Source organism: Corvus kubaryi, unplaced genomic scaffold (assembly GCF_017639235.1).
Source record: "Corvus kubaryi isolate FWS band 111438036 unplaced genomic scaffold, C.kubaryi_AGA036_p1.0 37353, whole genome shotgun sequence".
Lineage (NCBI taxonomy): Eukaryota > Metazoa > Chordata > Aves > Passeriformes > Corvidae > Corvus > Corvus kubaryi.
In genome coordinates, this window is record NW_024581115.1 from 3,695,149 (window position 1) to 3,714,746 (window position 19,598).

General features: G+C 45.9%; 2 protein-coding genes across 11 annotated transcripts in view; one reads left to right on the forward strand and one right to left on the reverse strand.

Moving 5' to 3' along the window:
- Positions 1-6,872, reverse strand: part of RECQL5 (RecQ like helicase 5) — a 38,516-nt gene extending 31,644 nt beyond the window's left edge. For 4 of the 9 annotated variants that reach the window (XR_006016733.1, XR_006016732.1, XR_006016734.1 and 1 more), the window contains exons 1-6: positions 6,745-6,849; positions 6,105-6,235; positions 4,826-4,947; positions 2,580-3,098; positions 1,914-2,019; positions 1,288-1,399 (exon numbers count right to left, since the gene is read on the reverse strand). Coding sequence is in view for 6 of the 9 variants with exons in the window: in XM_042032558.1 (XP_041888492.1) it covers positions 1,288-1,399; positions 1,914-2,019; positions 2,580-3,098; positions 4,826-4,947; positions 6,105-6,235; positions 6,745-6,752 (998 nt within the window). In the remaining 3 variants the exon portion in view is untranslated. The other 5 variants (XM_042032555.1, XM_042032552.1, XM_042032553.1 and 2 more) reach the window with 5 other exon arrangements.
- LOC121666693 (SAP30 binding protein) overlaps positions 6,861-19,598 on the forward strand; it is a 29,972-nt gene continuing 17,234 nt past the window's right edge. Inside the window, exons 1-3 of one of the 2 annotated variants that reach the window (XM_042032561.1) lie at positions 6,861-7,071; positions 7,231-7,340; positions 10,252-10,299. In XM_042032561.1, coding sequence (XP_041888495.1) covers positions 6,894-7,071; positions 7,231-7,340; positions 10,252-10,299 — 336 coding nt within the window. In that variant the 5' untranslated portion in view covers positions 6,861-6,893. The remainder of the gene's footprint in view (positions 7,072-7,230; positions 7,341-10,251; positions 10,300-19,598) is intronic. The other variant, XM_042032562.1, reaches the window with a different exon arrangement.

Sequence of the window (19,598 nt, forward strand, 5' to 3'; positions counted from 1 at the left end):
TCAGGAAAAAAAAGAGACACCACCTCTGTTTTCCCTTTTGTCCAGAAGAGTCACCTCTAGAAGTTGTCAGACCTGATCTTATGTGATAACATGCATGAATACTCAGAAATCTGCCAACACAGAGCAAAGGCTAAGCAGCAGTGCCTTATTAACTAGGCTTGGGTATAATGTCCTTTAAGTTATTTTTTAAAAACCCTGTAAAGAATAATTTTAACTCCATTCCTTGTAAACTAACCAGGTTACAAGCGTGTATCAGCTATATTTCACTTTCAGTCAGCCCTATGCATTTCAGTCACTCTTCGACTTTTTTAATGACCACTGGACAGGGCAGAGTGGCTTCAGCAGGTCATTAATTTGTGTCCTAGGAGACTCCTCATTTCTCTCTTTGGAAAGATGCATCAAGGAGTAAAATTGTCACTGTTATGGGGTCCTGTTTCCTGGCAGCACAGTGACACAGGCAGAGGGATGGCCCAGTTGTGAACTGATGGGATTGGCTCAGTGATATCCTGCCCTTCTCTCACAGTGTTCAGAGCAACTTCTGCATGTGGATTTTAGAGATCAGGTCTGTTGTGGGTGTTGTCGGAGCTGCACCTGAATTATCCCTCTAGTAAGTGATTACAATAATAACTCAGCACAGCCATATTGCAGGGCAGGAATTCTAACACAGAGCCCTTATGGGGACAGCAATCTCAGAGGAACAGCAGTGGAAACCATGTGCAAAGTTTCTGTCCTTGGACAGAAATTTTTATATTTTTAAATATAAATTTTTATTTTTTTTATATGTATGTATTTTTATATGGCTACTGCCATTTGTGAAGGGCTGTTTTTTCCCCATAGCATTGCAAGAGATCTCCAAAAAAAGCTGGCTCTGACTATTTTAGTAGAGGGTGGATGAATTATTTTAGGTGCAGATTTTCTTTCCACTGCTTTTTAACAGCATCTATTGCACTAAGAGAAGTGAAAGAGACAGCTGTGACTGCACTGAGATGGCTCTTTCTGAAACCCTGGAGGGTGTGGCAGAAAAGCATTCCTCCAATTTTCTTGATTTTGAGGATGACTGGCAAAGAGAAGCTCTGCTGCCTTGTGTTTAATATTTTTACAAAGCCCTCACAGGTTTGGTTTTGTTACTCCTAAGATAAGAAACTTCCAGCACTGGTTTTGTTGGTTTAAGCAAGTGTTCATCAGGCAGTTGAGTCAGATATATTAGGTAACAGAGAGACCAAGACTTTTCCTTCCCCCTGCTCAGGTTTCAGTCTCTGATGGTGCACAACACTCAGCCTCACACACCTGACATTTGCTTTGTCTACTCCCATTCCAAAGCTGATGGTTGCAACAATGACAGGGATCTTCTCCTCCATCCATTCATTCTGGACTGAAGTCCTGTCAGCTGCCTTGAGTCCTGGGAAGGAAAAGAGAAGAAAGTAAACAACACCACAAAAAAAAAATAAAACAAAAACAACCAACCTCCCCCCTCCCCCAAAAATCCCACAAACAAAACAAAACCAAAAAAAAAGCAAGGAAAGAAACGAGGATTTTCTTTCTCCTCCATTCCCCCACTGCAGGCCAACTCCCTCACTAAACTGACTGATGTACACACTCCTCTCAGTGTTTAAACTGGCCTGGGATGAAGCAGAAGTCAGCAGCAGCTGTTTTTATTCGAAAGACAAAAATCTAGCTCCCCACCCAGGATAAAAGCAGTTGTTATATTCAGGCCATGCGAGATCCAACAAAACCAACAGTTCTGGAGACAAGGGAATGTCATTGTGGTGAAGGCCCTGCACTTACCTCACAGACCTGATGTGTGAGCTTCACACAGAGTGCAGAGCATGCCTAGAAAGCTCTTTTCTATGTAGCCCCAACCCAGGTGGCACAGTTCAGTTCTCCCAGCTAGTGAGAGAGGCAGACTCCAGTACCTGCATGGTAGGCCTTGGCTTTCAGCCCTCGGTAGCTCAGCTCAATGGCCAGCTGGTCACACACATCCCTCATCCTGCAGTACACGATGCCACAGCCGGAGTACACCTGGGAGCCAGGAGACAAAGGCCAGGACACTGCCTGAAGTCAAACAACAAAGCTGCAAATACAGCCCCCTCATCCTCTCCCAGCACACACAAGGCAAGAAACATCTCAGAAACACTCAGGTGCAGAGGTTATAGCTGAGCTGCTGAGAGTTGTTTTGGGAATTGGTGTTAGAGCAGGAAATTCAACCCTTCAAATGCTTCTGCTCAGCCTCGCCACACTATGAGAGCAGAAGACAAACACAGAATGATCACCCAGGATGTGACAAACCAAGGTGGAAATGCTTGTCCCATATTCCTAATCAATTCTCTTTTAGACTAACCCCCTTCTGAGGACACCTCTGAAAGGAACCCAGCCTTCACATTCTATCTGTTTTAGAGGAACTGAAAAACATACATGTGCACTTTTAGAGGATTTAGAAAACACACATGAGCACTTTCCTTGCTGGGACCTCCTCCCTTCCTGTCACAGATCTGGCAGGGCCCCACCAACCCCTAGAAGGTCAAGGACCATTAAGGTAGATTTTGTCCAGTTTAGTTTTCTTCCCTAAAGGTAAAACGTACCCCGGTGGTGCCCTTCACTTCAAGCGCCTTCAGACAGAAATCCTTCAAGTTGGCGTACGGATCAGTCAGGAGCTCTTTGAACTGCACATCATAGAACAAGTTAGATCTGAAACAAGGAGTCTTAAAGGTGGAAAGCGGCTGCTTGAGCTTGAGTGCTGCCACCACGTCCTCCTGGACCTCCCTGGTGGCAGTGGCAGTCAGGGCAACGCAGGGGGTGTGGGGGATGCGGGCGCGCAGAGCGCCCAGGCGCAAGTAGTCGGGGCGGAAGTCGTGTCCCCACTGGGACACACAGTGAGCTTCATCAATGACCAGGTAGGACAGGAGGTTCCTGGACACCAGGGAGGTCAGTGTTGGCTGGAAGGAAGAGGCAGCTGCCATCTCTGGGGTGAGGTACAGGAGCTTCACTTGGGGCTTCTCACTTGCCAAGTCAGCCAGGATGGTTTTCTTCTCCTGGGCAGACAGCTTGGAGTTCAGAGAGCAGGCTTTGATCTTCAGAGCCAGCAGGTGATCTACTTGATCCTAGAGCGAATACAAAATTGAAATGAAAATCAAATGGGAATAAAGAAAGTCACCAGCACCAAGAGATCAGTAGGGAGAGCTAGGTGAGGCCCCAGTTCCACCTCCAGGATCAAATCCCGGGACAACACACACCTACAGTCCTGTTATTTACATCAATTCCAGATGCCTTTTTCTTCACCTGTGAGTTCCATCCAGCTCTTACATTCAACTGCATTTTTGTGCATCCATTCACTTTAAGACAGTCTTTTTGCTGCTAGGGAACATCAGCAGGGATCTGTGCAAAACAACTCATCACAGGCACCGTGAGCTGAACAAGGCACCAACACGTCTCAGTATTTACACCATGGAGTTGTCACAGATGGAAAATGAACACTCTCACCCTGCAAGAACAGGGAGCATTTCACTCCAAAATAACTGAAGGATGTTCTAACACAATTGAGACAGGATAAAGTATAAGGATCATGCAAATCACCACTGCAGCAGAACCAGAAGCATGGATGAGAATCATGTCATGAAAACCAAGAAGAAAGCGCGGCATTGCGTCCAGATGAACACTGAGCAAACAAATTCACTTCCCTGTCCCCTGCTCACTTGCACTTGACTAGCACCCAACATTTCAGGATATGAATAGTCCTGAAAAACAGGTATCTCATTATTTTACTCAATATCTGGTTTCAGTCATTGATTTAATATCTGCTTCTGTTTTCTGTTCACACAGTCACCCCCCAGCCTTCCCTGTAACGAACTGCACAGGCTGAACTCCTGAAGTTTGGCTACACTGAAACACATCATGATTACTTCAGGCACAGCCACCCCTTCTCAGGGCTTGATGAGACGACCCTGGAGGTTCACTCCAGCTCTTTTCCCTAAGACTCATCGAGCCCATCTTAACCTGTTCTATCAATGGTATATCTTAACTTCCACTTGTAATATTGGCCATGCTGGAGTTTAATCAGTAATCCTCACACTTGGAAAAAATTCACTCTTTATAGTATCTTTCTGAGAAGTATCACCAAGCCTGCTATAATTCTTAATGTGTATTACAGTGAGACTGTGAAGGAGTTAAAATCATTCCACAAACAACAAACCCTAAACCAGCAGCCTGCAGCACCAGATGTCAGGCAGTGCTAATGGTCTACACAAGTCTAAGCAATGCTACAGCTGCTCTTACAGGGAACTGTTTCTCCCAACAGGTGATGAAACAGTAGAAAAGGCAAAATAGAGGAAAAAAAGTCTCACAGATGAAAGTGCTCATGGAGCAGCTCTGCCAAACCACCTTCTTCCCATCACAGACTGACTGCAACGAAAAGACATTTTGATGCAGAATGAATTGTGCCTTCAAAGGCAACTTCATCACTCCTGGAGTTATTACTTTATAGGTAAAAGGGCAGGTTTTTTTCTGGGGAAAGAGCCATCTTTTGGAGCATTTGAGTTAACTCTGCTTTGCTGCTTATGTCTGGAGAAAATGGAGGAAGGCCCAGTTATAAAAACCACCGGGTTATTATTGAAGGAAAAAACATCCTTCTAGAGAAATGCAAAGTACCATACAAGAGATACTCTGCTGTCCTCACCCATCCCAGGGTAAGGAAAGTACATTGAGGTATCAGGAGAATCCAGAGACATCAGCAGCAGAGACTTGTGGGCAGAAAGGCAAGAGGCAGCTGTGCCTCCAGAGTCTCCCAACCCCTTCCCTGACTGCTGTTCCCCAGCTAACAGGAGACAGTTACCTGAATCAGTGCAATCAGAGGTGAAATGACAATGGTGATGCCCACTGCCAGAACTGCAGGAAGCTGGTAGCACAAGGATTTCCCTGCCCCTGTGGGCATGCACACAAAGACATCCTTCTCTCCTGCAAAAACAACAGAAGAAAGCTCAAGGCTTCTGAGTGGTGGTGAGTTCCTGGGGCTCAGGCTGGAGGGGTGGGCAGAAACAGCACATGTGTGCATGTACCAGGTGGTATAGCAACAAAACAACTTCATTTTAGGTTCGAAAAGCACAGCAATACTTTGCATGCCAGCAGTGGTTTCCTTCAAAGAACCTCAGATTGCTTTGTAAACATTTAGAGGCAGCAGTACAAAAGTACCAGAAAATACACAGAAACCAAGATGAAGTGAAGGTATTCATGCTAAATCTCCTCCAGAAAAGCTGCTCTCCCTCATTTTACAGACCTCCACTTACCACCTTACCAGCCCCATGACAGAACTTCACCACGTCCTCTCAAAGCTTATCCCAGAAAGGTCCCTCATAGGAAACAGGAGGTGGAAATCTCAACCCCATGGGTAATATCCTGCAGGGAGTGACTGTTCCCACACTAACCAGGATCCAATTCAAGCCAGGAAGGTGCCAATGACACCAGGTTAATAGGCAGAGACACCTTGCACATAGAACCCCGCTTCTGGCAGGTCTGTTGAGTGGTGATAGATGGAAACTGAACTGGGCACTGTTCTGATTCACACTGAGAGAGCTGCTGAGGGAGCTGGCAGCTTGTTTGTGTGAGCTGCCTGTCCACCCCCAGCTGGGTGGTGGGGTGTGTGTCAACACCAGCACAAAAATGTTTCTGATAATGGCCCCATGATTCTGAGGATCTCAGCTATGCCAAGAAATCAAGTCCTCCACTGGTATTGTCTCTAACACAAGGACAGTTTTACTCTGAAAATGTCTGAATGTTAACAGGTTTGAGGCCATCTGATCACAAACACACTGGGCAGGTGTGAGGAGACAACCAGAGAAGACACCAACAATGCTGCACTTCACCATTTCCCATTTCCATGGCTGATGCAACCATGGTGTTACAAAACAAATGAAAGAAGATGCAGAGCTCGTGTGCAGCACGTGCTCCTGGGCCACCGAAACCATCTCAGAGCAGAGGAGGGCCGGGTGATCCTGCTTAGTCCAGGTGACGTGTGCTCACAGCAGGCTCGATACCAACTCCTGCAGTGTCATCCCCACACGGAGAGATGGACACCCGGCCGTGCTCCTCCACACGTCTCCCATGCCGAGCCTCACCTCTCGCCACAGCCATGGTCGCACTTTCCTGCAGGGAAGTCTTGAAAGACTCGAACCCGAAGACTTTCTGCAGCGTTTTCCGGACCCTGCCCTCCAGGCCCGGGGGAGCCTTCCCGCTCATCCTAAGGATGCTGCGAACGGTGACAGGAACCTGAGCTGGACCCGGGCGCTGCCAGCCTCCTCTGCCCGAGGCCTGCCCCGACCCACCGCCACCTGCACGAGCTCCCCCGCAACTGCCCTGCCACCCTCCCCCTTTTGCCGTGTCTCTCAGGGATGCTTATCCAGACCCCCTCACTGCAGAGGGCCACAGGATGTTTACTCTGGGTCAGCCCCCTCTCCATGGGGGCTCATAGCGGGGGGGGGGGGGGGGTCGCTGCCCCCCAGACCCTCTCGCACCCGACATGGAGGGGGGAGGGGGATGGGGGCAGGCGGCTCCTTCTCACCCACCGCCCATTCCTTCCCAGGGGGCCTGTGTCCTCCCACCGCCCATCACATCCCCCGTCCCACCTCCGCCCCGTCCCGGCCCCCACCCTCCACACTCGCTCCACACCCGGCAGGTGCTGTCGTGGCGCCACAAAGTGACGTCACCACCTTCAATTAAAGGGCCAGCCTGCTCCTTTTTATCCCCTCTCCCCTTCACCCCTCCATCCCCAGACGCTCTGCTCCGCCTCGCTGGGGGTTTTCTCCTCCGGCCGTAAGCCCCCTGAGGGGTTTCTCCTCTAGCTGTGAGGGCGGGATTCCACCGATGTACCGTGGGCCCGCTGAGGGCGGAAGAAGGGCAGCGTTGCCATGGTGACCGCGCCGGCAGCGTCATCCACGCGCGCCGGAAGTGCGCCGCGGCTGAGGCGGAAGATGGCGGCGGCGAAGCGCAGCGTTCTCTCCTCGCTGGCGGTTTACGCCGAGGACTCGGACCCGGAGTCGGACAGCGAGGCCGGCACAGCGGGGAGCGATGGGGGAGCGCCCACGGGTGAGGGCGGGCAGGGGGCCGGGACAGGTGGTGGGTGGGGAGCCAGGGTTCCCCCCGCGCGGCCCGCGCCGGCCTGGCGCTTTCCCGTCTGTGAGGGGAAGGCCCCGCACGCTGCCACCTTCCCTTTCCTCACCGTTTTCCTTTTCTCTTCCTCCTCAGGAGAGAAAGGAGGCCTGGTGTCAGTTGGGTACGGAGAAGACGACTTTACCCGCCTGGATGGGGAGGAGGAAGGGTACGAAGAGGAGGATGATGAGAACAGCAGGCAGTCAGTAAGTACCTCTCTGCTCCGGGAGCTTGTCTTGACCCCTTACACGGGTTGTAGAGGCTTTTCTCTTTCAAAAAAGAAACCCGAATAGCGACCCGTGATGGAACCCAGAATATCTGACTCCTGGTGTGGGTTTCAGCACTTCCCAACTATTCCTTTTCACTTTGTTTTCACATAGAAAGCATTTGCCTTGAAACCCATCAGCAGCTTGGCACAGCTCGTGTTGCTCGTTACTGTGTTGGTGTCGTTGGACTCTTTTAGGGGAAAAAGGCTGTTACAGCCACTCTAAATGAAAGCTTTTCTTTAAATGTAGTTGATATACAAGAACCTTGTAAGAGGACCACACTGTCAGCTGGTGGATTAAAAAGAATAAACTTCTGTGCTGTCTTAAATTATTCTTTTGTGTGCAGCTCAATCCACTCCCTACATCAGGTCACCTTGATGTAACAGTGTCCTGTCTACATGTGGGTGGCTTTTGTCTGTCACAGGTGCATGGCAAGTGTCTGATGTCACCTGAGGACTGAGGTGACCACAGTGTGGTGGGACAGGGCACGGAGCTCACAGTCTGTGGATGCAGCTGCATCAAACATGAGGATGTGTAGTTCTGCCCTGTGTCTGGGAGAGTGAAACAAAAAGTTTGGAGGGAGAAAAGGGAAGTTCTCGTCCGCTTTCTTTATCGTCAGCCTTTTGCTACCACTGTGTTATTTTCTCTCTATTCTAGTTCTTTCCTCTACCACATAGCCAAAAACCCAGGGCTACTCCTGTAGCTTTTCCTCACTGAAATCTACTGTGTGTGTGTTAGATCAGTCTCTTAGGAGACACTCTTTTCTGCCATCTGTCTGCCCAAGTAGCAGCCCAGAAATTTCAGTCTCTTCTTCTTGCTTTAAGTGCTGTTCTGTTGCCCCTGTGTCTCCCTTAGCAAAGCAGTGAAGCTTCTTTACTGCTTCAGTGACTCTTTTTTTTATATCCAGCACTTCTGGACTCTGTTTCAGTGAGGTCTCTTTAGTTCAGAGAAAGCCCTGTGTGTGATCCAGGTGCTTACCAAGCTCAGCTGTGTTCAGTTAGCACTGTGAAGGGGTTGTAAATGGAGTGGCTTTATTGCATACACAGTTTTGGTGCAGGTTGCAGCTGTCTGTCATCAGCTGCTGTTCAGATAAGGGCAATCAATCAGTCAAGCACTCTGGTGGACCTTGCATAGGTGTGTGGTTACAGTACAGGTTGCACAAGATGCTTTTCTTTTTTTTTTCCATTAAATATTCTCTGAGCAGACTTGAAAACTTCCTTGGCATTGCTTGTGCTAGTAGCTCATGTTGGTTATGAGTTGTTTTTAGAAAACAGGATGAGGTGGATTCAGGCTGTCCTGGGCTTTGCTCTGTACAACTCAGTGGGTCTTTTAACTACTTTAACAGTGACTGAAAAGCCTCTGTTTATTTTCAAAGGCAGCTCTCAGTAATGCTGCTTTGTTTGTTAATGTTGATATTCCCTGCTAGGTTAGGAGTTTTTGAGAGCTTTTTCAGCTACTCTCTGCAGCATGGATAATTCAACCCATTATTGCTTTGATGAAAATCACTTTTATCTGTATAATAGAGACTGTAGAGGGGAGAGCAATCTCGTTTGTGATAAACCCCAAGCTACTTGGTTCTTTTCTAGTTACAAACTCACTGTAATTAACCCTTGACAGTCAGGGCTGAATTACTGTCATATGTGCATCTTTCAGAAAGGGAAGCTGGAGAGTAGCCAAAGTGAAGGAGTTTGATGTCTCACATCTGTGGGAGAGGCATCTTAATTCAGTCAATTAAAACTTACTGACATTATTGTGTGGTCAGTCTCTAGATTGTCCTGTCAGAACTGGCTCATGTGCCAATACTCTGAGGTGGGCAGTTCCTTGTAAACTCTTCCTTTCAGTTGCACCTATCATTTCACTTTTTCTTTTGTTTCCCTTTTTGAAGCTGAAACACCACGTTCTTGTTTTGGGGCCAACGTTGAAGTTTGTAGGAAAGTTTGGAAGAAAAACCATTTTGCTGAGTTGTGTGAGCATGAAAAACACTTTCTGCTCCTCAAACTTGTTTTGAACCCAGAGTATGTGTTAGGTCTAGAAACAGGGGTACCTGGGGGGTGCCCAGTGAGGGGACAGCAGCTTTACTGCCAGTGGGGACCAAACTGGAGCTTCCTGCTCACATGGTGTGGGTTTTCACACAATACTGTGTTCAGTATTTTAAGCTCTCACAGGGCAGAAGTTCCCCCAGTTCTTTGGTTTATTTCTGGTTCATAAAAGAAATTTTTAAAAATGGAGACTGTTACCTGGCATTTGTCAGTGCTCCCTTTCTGTGGAGGTTCACAGCATCTGCAAGCAAGGCACGAGAGCTCTGCATCAGCAAGAAAGTTGTGTCTGCTGGATCACTGGATCCCTGGAACTTGGTGCTAGGCCAGACCCTCTCCAAGCCTGCATGTTTGGTTTGGTGGCAGGCCAGCTGTGTGTCCTGTGTGTGTTGTTCATGCTTGGGACTATCACAGGTCTTGCAAATGCTGCTTTTTTCTGTGGGTACTGCTGAACAGAGGCTCTTCAGTCACCACCTGCCAGCTGGAGGGGACCAGAATTATCAAAGGACAAATGCTTTTTTCCCCAGCTCTGCTGCTTTTTGTTGTTTAGTTCCAAGCATTCCAGAGCTGCATGAGTTTTGCAGGGAGAGCTGCTACTGAGTGATGCTTTTGCCTACAAAAACCCCCAAAACCAAGCAAACACTTCTTCCCCTGACTGTAGGACTTATTTTCTGGTTATGAGGGGGTGGGGCAGAACTACCCTCCGTGGAAAGGGTCTTGGACTGCTGCTGGGCTGCTGAATGCCCTTTGCTGTAAGTGCAGTTACTTGCCAGGCCTGCTCTTTAAGCTTAATCCTGTAAATTCTTGTCTTGTAGGAAGATGACGATTCAGAGACTGAAAAACCTGAGGCTGGTGATCTAAAGGTATTTGAAAGTGTGGTCTGGTGGTGGGGGGGAAGCTCAGTACAAGAGGAATAAGTCTTAACAGCATGGCTTGGTGTTCATTTGTGATCTCTAGTTAGTTCCACCCCTTTTGTAGCTTTAACCTGTGTTTTTGACTTTAGTTCTGGCTTCTGCCAGAGGCAGTTAAGAGATCACAGGCTGAATCACAAGGAAGGTGACTTTAGTCATGAATTCAGTCATGTTGTGTATTAGATCTGAAGTTTCCTGACAGCATCTCACCTATTTTGCGGTGATGTGGGAGGTGCAGCATCCAGTACAGAATTCTGTATGACCAGCGTTAGTTGGAGTAATTTCTTCATTTAGAACAACTTAATGAATAAATGATCCTGTGCTCTTAGTGGCCATGGAAGGTGTCAAAATCAATTCAGTTGTCTCCAGCTCTCTCCTTCTGAAGGAAGCAGTTTTTTAAAGGTCACAGAATAAATTTAAAAAGTGAATTAAGATCTCCACATAATAGCTATTATCATAAAGAGTTGAAATCATCTTTATCTTGGGATTACACCTTGTTTCTGCTGAACAGCAGGCGTTTAACAGCACACGGGAACATGGATCAGGGTAAAAGCTGGAGCACAAAAGACCAAATCCATTTGAAACTAAAGACAGCTGTGTTTAAATTTCTTATGTTAGTTCTGTACAAGCAGTCCTGTTCATCAGGGATGCTGAGTGATGAACAAGTGCAAGGGCATTTATTTTATCCAGCAGCTTCCTCAAGGATCCAGACAGTCCCTAAACTCTGCTACAAAAGCCAGAGGACTGTGCTGCAAAGCGAAATTCTGTAGAGAATTTGATTTACCACAGGACCTTGATAGGCTAAGGTGAAGGCAAATGGATGTGTTTAGCTATTCTATTTGAATTAGTTTTATAGCAGCACCTTCTTCCAGGTCCCACAATGTTCTTATGGATTTACAGTGATGCACAGCTGAAAATCTTGGCAGCTGCACTGCAGCTGGTAAAGTCTCAGTGTGTGAAATGGCTCCCAGGCACTTGGAAATGGAATGTATTGTCTCCTTTCCTTGTTGTAATAAATAATATTTTTTTTTGAAACAGAGGGAAAGGGAATCTCTCACTTTTATCCTTTTTCTACTTCTGTATTTTTGCCCTGGTAAACGTGCTAGCAAGATGTTTCTATAAAAACTGCTGGATTCAAATGTGTACTGTGAAAGAAAAATACGGGTTTTCCTTAAAAGATAAATTTGGTGGGAATCAAGTTTTTGAAGTTGTGCAGTAGGGCCTTGTTGCAAGTGAGTGCATTTCTGTCTTCTCTAAAAGAGCTGTAGGACTTCAGGGCAGTGGAGAATAGGTCTGGCAGAGAGAAAGAACAGAATTAGAGTGTAGTTGCTCTTGTCTGAGTAATGATATACGACAGAAATTGTACCACTGAGTTGTGTGGCTGCTGCTTTAATATGTCACTGACATTTCTTGTTGGCTTATTTAGAAAGCCTCGTGCTTTCAGTGGCTTTCATGTGCTGCTGTCCAGGTGCATTTTGTGCTTCTGGAGAAGAGCCACACATGGCCACAGAGCAGCATTTCAGCTTCAGTGAGGAAGCAAAGAAACAATGAATGGATTAAAAATAAAAAGCTTTTGGTATCTTGGTAGACTGTGCACTAGTAGCTCTGCAAGAACTGAAAATGTAAATTAAAGGAAATAAATAAAGGTAAAATGTAATTCCTGCTATCCCGGTGTAGCATGAAAGGTAAGGATTTGAGAAGAGTAGCAGGGAGGCAAAGCTGAACTTAGTCTGAAACTGCTGGTTTCAGACTTCCATGTCATCTTTAATAGATGCCTTTAAACACAGGTAAAAAGGGAAATTGTCTCCTTTGGCCTTTTGGGCTTTTTTGAATGCTAAATTGTAGCTGTAGAGCCAGCTGGCACTGGGAAAGGTGGGGCTGTGGAGGCAGCCCAGTGCCGTGCTGGGGTGTGGCTGTGGGGGCACTGGTGGAGCTGCACCAGCCATGCTGTTAAGAAATTCACTTGGGATGGGGGGAGATGGAACATCCCTGTGGAAGTATTTGTAATTGGAGCAGTTGCAAATGTTTCCTATCCCCTTTTTCCACCAAGTGGCAGTGTTCTCCTCCATCCTCCTCACTGCTTGGAGCTTGCAGTGTCTGTGACAGCTAACAAGTGTTGCAGTTACTGTAGATCCAAAGTGCAGCAAAAAGGCAGGCCCTTGATTATAACTTGCTAATGCTTCTGTGTACCTTAATTTTGTTTGGAACCTGCAGAGTGCTGTAGTTGTGTCTGCTCAGTTTCTTGGAGACATCAGAGACCTGGGAACGTGTTTAAATAGATACCCCATGCTCTTTATATATGGCTAGGGCTTTTCCAAGGTCTGAATCTGACCACAGGCAGAAAGCAAATCCTTTAAAATGCATGAATGAGAAAAAAAACCCCTGCAATTCATCAGTCAATTATATTCAAGCCCTGAAGACATATATTCTTTTTTTTATTTTTGCTGGTGTCTTTGTTCATATTATGAATGAACTGCCTGGAGTTTATACCTTGAATAATTGACCAGGCCCCTGGAGCCAGGTTGTGTGGAGCAGTTCCCTTGTTGCTGGTGCATCCTGTGATTTGGCCTTGTTGTGCACTTGGATGGTGCCAGCACAGTGATGCCTTTTCCTGGTCTTAAAATCAAGAATCAAACACGGTTAGAAGGGGAAAAGGGATTTTACCTTGGTATTTATTTTAAGGATCCTTAGGTGCACACATCCAGGTCAAATGCCCACCCCCAAAAGATCTGGTCTAACATTATTGGTGTTACTAATTAGCAGATCTGTCAAAAGTTCCCCAATGAGAGGCTTAAGTGAGCCCCCCTCCCCAAGGAGCCTTCCTCTGATGGTTCTACCTTAGTTTACAGAATGTGTTCTGGAGAGGACCTTGGGGTCTGGGGCACACTGATCCCTAACTACAAAGTTTCTAAAATGTTGAGTCTCTCAGCTTGACAAGTCCAAGAATGGAGGCAAAAAGCACTAGAAATACAGAAGTTGTAAAAAGGTATAACGGGTATGAAAGAAAAGGGAAAAATCTTCATGGCATCAACAGAACCTCCAGAAGGGTCAGTTGTGGGTATAAACAGAGGAGGTAGAAAGTGGGGAATGATGTAAAAACTCTTTGGTAAAGTGATGATGGGGAGAGTGGAATTTGGAGCCTGCCTCAAATAGCCCCACTGGGAAGATATTTATTTTATATTTGTCTCAGGTTTTTCTCTTGATTCCAGGGAATCTGCCCTTGTTGGTTTTGATGAAGGTGCACCTGTCTGGCTGTTCAGCCCTAGTTCTTCACTGGAGGGGAAGCCAATACAAAGTGCTGGTTGGGACTGCAGCTCTCCTGTGGGTTATTTTTTTGCCAAGGTCTAAGTCACAATAAGCTTTCCAAGTTCTAACACTGTGATGTCAAACTGCTGTTTTCTCTCTACTCTTGGTGAGATAGAGAAGTTTTTATACACCTGTTTGGAGGAGGAGGTGTGCCAGGAGGAGGAAAATACTTAAGCCTCATCAGTCACCTGGAAGCATTCTTTCAGAGCAGACTTCTGGCCCATGGAATTCGTGTTCCTGAGCATCTGTGAGTTATTCCCAAACACACTGTGCTTGTAGCAAAAAGCAGAGTCCTTCTCTTTAAGCAGCAGATTCAGAGATACTCAGATATATTCAGTTGCATCCTGTAACTGCATTTTGAAGTGCTTCAGGCACTCATGGGAAACTGGAGATTCAAATCTGGGTAGAACTAATTGCATTTCCAAAAATCAAATCTGGAGGGATGTGCTCAGGCTCCGGAACAGGACAGATTTGTGAATGGCCAAGATCCGTTTTACCTGAGCAGTCACCAACTGTAAACAAGCATCTGCCTTGAAAGCACTTTAGAAACAAAACCTTCTGCTTTGAAGTGAAAGGAAATAGGCAACAAAACCTGGTGTTTAACAGTGATGTTAAAACAGTGAAATCCACAGCCTGGATGAGTTCTTTCTTCAGTTGATGGAGCCGTGGGTACAAACTGAAGGAGGTTTGGGATTGGGTGTGATCTGTGGCAGGACAGGGTTAACGGCTGCAGGGTGCTGGAGCTCTGGCCAGCGGCTGGCTCTGGTTACAGCCTTGATGCAGTAACAAGATACAAGCTTTCAGAGCTCACTAAATGGACCAGCCCTGCAGGAAAATGAAAAATGAACCTTAAAATACTGACCTTGTGCTCCAAGCCTCACCTGAGGAGTTCTGTGCTTCGTATTGGAGGGCTGGATGAATAACAGGTTGCAAGTGTTGTTCAGGGATAAAGCCCAGCCTTGCAGCTTGGCTCCTGGAGCTTTCCCAGAGGGAAATCATTAACTCTTGAGCCTTGATTGTTGTATCAGGACCAGCCAGTGCAGGAAAGCTAAGAAATTTGCCACTCCCTTGGCAGGTGAATGCCTGACAGATGGTAGCAGTTTTTCAGAGCAGGTGGCTACTTTGATGTTTTCCTTTCCTGGTTTTGTTTAAGGGTCCCTTCTGCATCCTTGAGGTGTTGTATGGAGAGGCAGCCAAACTGGGATCTAGGAGAAAGCTGTCAAATTTTCAGAGGAATACTGTGCTTCTAAGCATGTCTAAGTACCACCTCTTGATAATCGTCAGCTCTTTATTATGTTTAGCTTTTATTGATCCAGCATACTGTAAAGTAATTTTACTGTGTTATGATGTGTAGGTGTGTACTAATACTTAGAGGCTTTTGACTGCAGTGGTTTTATCTTGCCTGCCCATTAACCTGTTTGTTTAAATACCAAAATTATCTTGATTTAAAGTAAAAGTGGTAAGTGCTGAGATCCAGTAAATGGGTGTGTGCACAGTAACGTAACCCCTGAAATTAACTCTTGTTTTGATAAGGCATATTAATTTTTCTGAATTCAGCATACATTTCATCCAGCCAGGTTCTCAAAAAATGCTTGAACCTACTCATTAACTTTCATCTTAAGTATAATTATTTTGCTCCAAAGGAGGGGAAAAGTATGTTTGGGAAAAGTTTTATCCTTAATATGGCCTTGCATTATGCATGGCTGTGAGCATACCTCTGTAAACACTTTCAAAGCATGAACTGAGCAGTTCCCTGGGTCGGGGTCAAGGTTAGAACTCCAGTGGTTTGTTTCCTCACTCATTCCATTGCCTGGGAGCACAGCCTGAAGGTGCCAGTGATATGAAGGTGCCAGTGATAACCACTGCAGTCTCAGATTTGTCTTTTTCTGTCTTTTAACTTCCTTTTAATATAATTGTGTAGAATGCTGTCTGTGTTTCCAACTCTGTGTGGTTTTCCCTTGTTTTAGGTTTGACACACAGTTTTTCAGAGCTGTGTAGAGAGTACCAGAGAGTTTGGCAGAGAGTTTAGAGGGGAGCAGAGGTAACTCAGCTGCAAATGCTGTTCTCTGCACTGCTACAGTGAGTGCCCAGACATGAAACCAGCTGATACCTGGTTCCCATTTTATCTGGGTGAACTTTAGTTATTGCCAGAGAGTATCACAGGCAGTTAAAAGTTGTTCTGCGTGCAGGAAGCAAAACAACACTTGGCATCTGGGATTATTTTGCCCCTTGCCACACGTACTCCTGTCTCCAGCTCTGTCTGAGAGGGAGACAGATCACAACCTTGTCGGGCTCTGAAGCTGGAATACCTCCTGGAGAGCTCCTGGCTTCCATCCAGCTCTGGAGCTGTTTGGAAGATGAGACATGTCCGTGGACATGCTTGTTCCTTCCTCCCCGCCGGGCATACATGTTGCAGCAGACTCTTCACTCCCTGCAGTATTAAATACCAGGGATTATTGACACAGGTGTGGCTTGCCTTCCTCCAAAGAAGAGCCAGGCTTGTTCTGTTTGTCTTTAAACTTGAAGAAAAGTCCTTTCTGGAGCTGCTTCCCCTTGCATATTTCACCTGATAAAGGTCTGAGTTCTTCAAGTCCAGCTCTGTAGCTGCAATTATTTCTGGCTGCTGTTCTCAAACAGGCTGTTCTGAGTGTGCAGGTCTGTTCATGTCAGAGTGAGAGGCTGAGCAGTCAGCACAGATGGAGCATTGCCTCAAATACCAGCAAATAGCTGAAAATAGCTCCTTCCAGCCACCCTGTTCTGGGTACAGAAGGAGCAAAATCTGTATAAACTCCGTGGGATCCATTCATGGAGGAGTGAATTTCTCACTGAGGATGCTTGCTCTTACGCCTTGCCTCTACTCCAAACCATGAAGAATTTTTAGTACTGTGTACTAGGGAAGAAAGCTTGTGCAAGAAGTTAATTTTGTCAGTTCTCCTGAGCCTTTCCTTTGCTGCTGTGAGGCTTCAGAACTTTCACAGCCCAGCTTCAGATTTTTCACAGCCCACCTTCACCTTCTTGATTCTGCAGTGCAACAAGCTGTAAAAAATAAAATCATCAAAGTAGCTTGACACCTCCAGCCTTGTCATGTCTTGCTGGTACTTCACCAGTGAATTTCTCTTTCACTGTAGCAAGTAAAAGTGACTTGAAAGCAGAATTTTTGGGCTGTGCAGATCAGGGGCAGGCTGCTGGGAGCTGCTGTGCTCCTGGGGCTGTGAAGGGAAGCAGGTAGCTTTGGGATCAAGCTCCACTGGAAGGCAGGTGTTACTAACTGTACCTCCACATGGAAAGCAAAAGTTCTGGCACACAGTTCCTTGACTGGAAATTACTCCTAACAAATAATCTTTGTCAAATATTGAGATAGCATATGTCAGGTGAATGGAGTCAAGTTTCAAAGAAGCTATTTAAAGGTTTTATGCTATGAATGCTTCCTTTCTGAAGCACTCTCTCACTAAAATGTTTTGCCAGGTTTTGGTTGGGATTTTTTCAATGGGTTTTTTTTTTTTCTTGTCGTTAATGAATGTGGATTTTCAGATGTAATTTAGCTTGGAAAGTAAAAGGCAGTGTCAGCTAGACACATTCTTTGTTTTGATAGGGAATGTCTCAGGAGTTGACTCTTTGATTTGTTCTTCCTTCCCTTTTTGTCTGTGACTGTATCTCAAAACAGATAGCTTTGTAAAGCCTGTACATCAGTGTCACTGAAGGGTGGATGTATCAGGGTTTTTTCCTATAGTGGCTTATTTCTGAGCTGCTGCACTTCTCTTGGTATCTAGATCATGGTCCCTACAGGTTTTTCTTAGTTAAATTTCTTATGCTGTACCGGGCACTTTGCCTGGAGCTATGTATCAGAGCTGGCAAACAGGATACGGCTGTAGGAAATGTGCTTGTTTTAAGCTTTCTCTTGGGATTCTCCCCTCTCACAATACAAGAAAAAAAAGAAGGGGTGGGAGGGGAGGAGGAATAAAAGCATTGTACTCCTGTTCCTTGGCTTTCTCTTCCCCAGACTCTAAATGCACTTGACACGCACTCTGTTGGCTGCCTTCAGCCTGGGTGCACACCAACATCAGGCAAATCTGGGGAGCAAGAAATGAAATCATTGTTGTCATGCACTTTTAATATTAAATGAGATGTTTCTGGTGTTCTGTTCCCATGAGCACTTCTGATCTTTGTAGAGGAAAAGCAAAAACATAATTGCTACCATGTTCCTTTAAAAAAAGAAAAGAAGGGGGGGGGGGGAAAGCATGATGCAGGGTTTGGAGTTGTCTTTCTCCTGCTGCCTGCATGATGTAGACATTTCACCTGCTTGCTCTGGCAAGGCCATCATCACTATTGGCTTAGACTTTCTGCTAAGTTATAGTTTCTTTCCATCATACCCAGCCAAGTGAGGCTGTTGATATGTTGGGACTACAGGAGATATTCTGAATTGTAGAGAGGAGGGAAAATTACAAAAACTTACTGCTGGCACTTGCTCAGATTGAAGAAATCCCTTGTAGCAGCTGTTGCAGTAGCAGATATGCTGGCTACTGGTGGAAGAACTGTACTGAAAAATTCTCTGCAATATCTTCAAACTAATACCCTGCTTGGCAATGATGTGACTGGTCTGTAAATTTTGTGGCTGGCAGGTTAAATTGGCATTAAATTTACATGCAAACAATCAGGTGAAGTTGGGAGAGAGAAGAAATTCTGCAACACAAGAGCATTCTCTGAAAAAAAATAAAGAATGTTGAGGGGGAGGTACTGTCTGAGCTAGTTGTTTTTAATATTACCTGGAAGTCAGTGAAAAAATGAAGCTGCAGGATTCAGCTGGCTGCAAGTCTGGGAATGCAACTGAGCACTGGCAAATCTGGCATGAACTTCACCACTTTTTAAAATTTGCATCTTAGTTAAAGCAATCAGGGTCTGGTTTTGTATCTTTTCTGCCTCTCTCTTGAACCATTTCTCCTGGTAGTTTGAAGTGCACCTGCACTGACATGTGCACCTGCTTCTGCAAGAATTGCTTGAATTTGTACCTTGTGGTGACAGTTAATGCCAGCAGTTATGTTGGATGTGAGCATTGTGCTGGGTTTGTGGATCTTGTTTCAGGAAGGATTTAGTGAGCATTGTTTTAAGTCAGTCCATTCTTTCCATTAAATAAAGCTGTTCTGGGCAAGCCTGTCCAAACTGGAATTCATCAGTCTCAGATTCATATTGTTTTGCTTCCTTCCTTTAATCTCTGTTCCATGCTGTGAGGATTGTGTTTGGTTGTTTTTATTTTCTGTGGAGCCTGAGAAGACACTGGTTTTTATGTAACTGCATGGAGACGCTGTAGGACTGAAAAGATGGTCTATATTTCACCTCAGTGAGGTGAAAGCTTCAGGCAAAATGCAGCACTTTCCTTATGTGTGTGTACATGCCCTCCCTTCATCTAGCTCCTCTTTAACTGCTGGTGATGCATGGAAACTGAACCAGCACTCTGGGTGCTCACCAGCCAGGCTCTTGCAGGCAGAGTCGTCTTGTCCAGGGCTTGAAAAAAACATGTCTTGGGAAAGTGGAAAAGATGAAAAACCTTTTCCTGTACTCACACAGGATTAGTAACAGCATAAGTGTTGTCTGCTATCAGTGAACTGATATGCACAATTGTTCTTGGAAGCACAGAAATCGTGACTTATGTTAAAAAGATGCCATTTGGGGTTTTTTTAATACTTTGTCCACAGCAGCTTGTGCTCTTCAGAGCCTGCTCTTTATTAGTCTCCAGATCAGGGGAAAGGAGTCTCCCTCCTGCTTGTCTTTGTGTTTCCAGACTTCTTCCAACTTGGCTCTGGAGCACCATGGCATCCCTTGACTCCTTTCAGTGGCTCTCTTGGAGTGAGGCCGTCTGGCTTTGGGCCCTTAAACCGTTGATCTTGTGAGATCAAGGCTGCAGAGTAGATGGCAGCCAGAAAATCAACTTGCTGAGTGTATGATAAAGT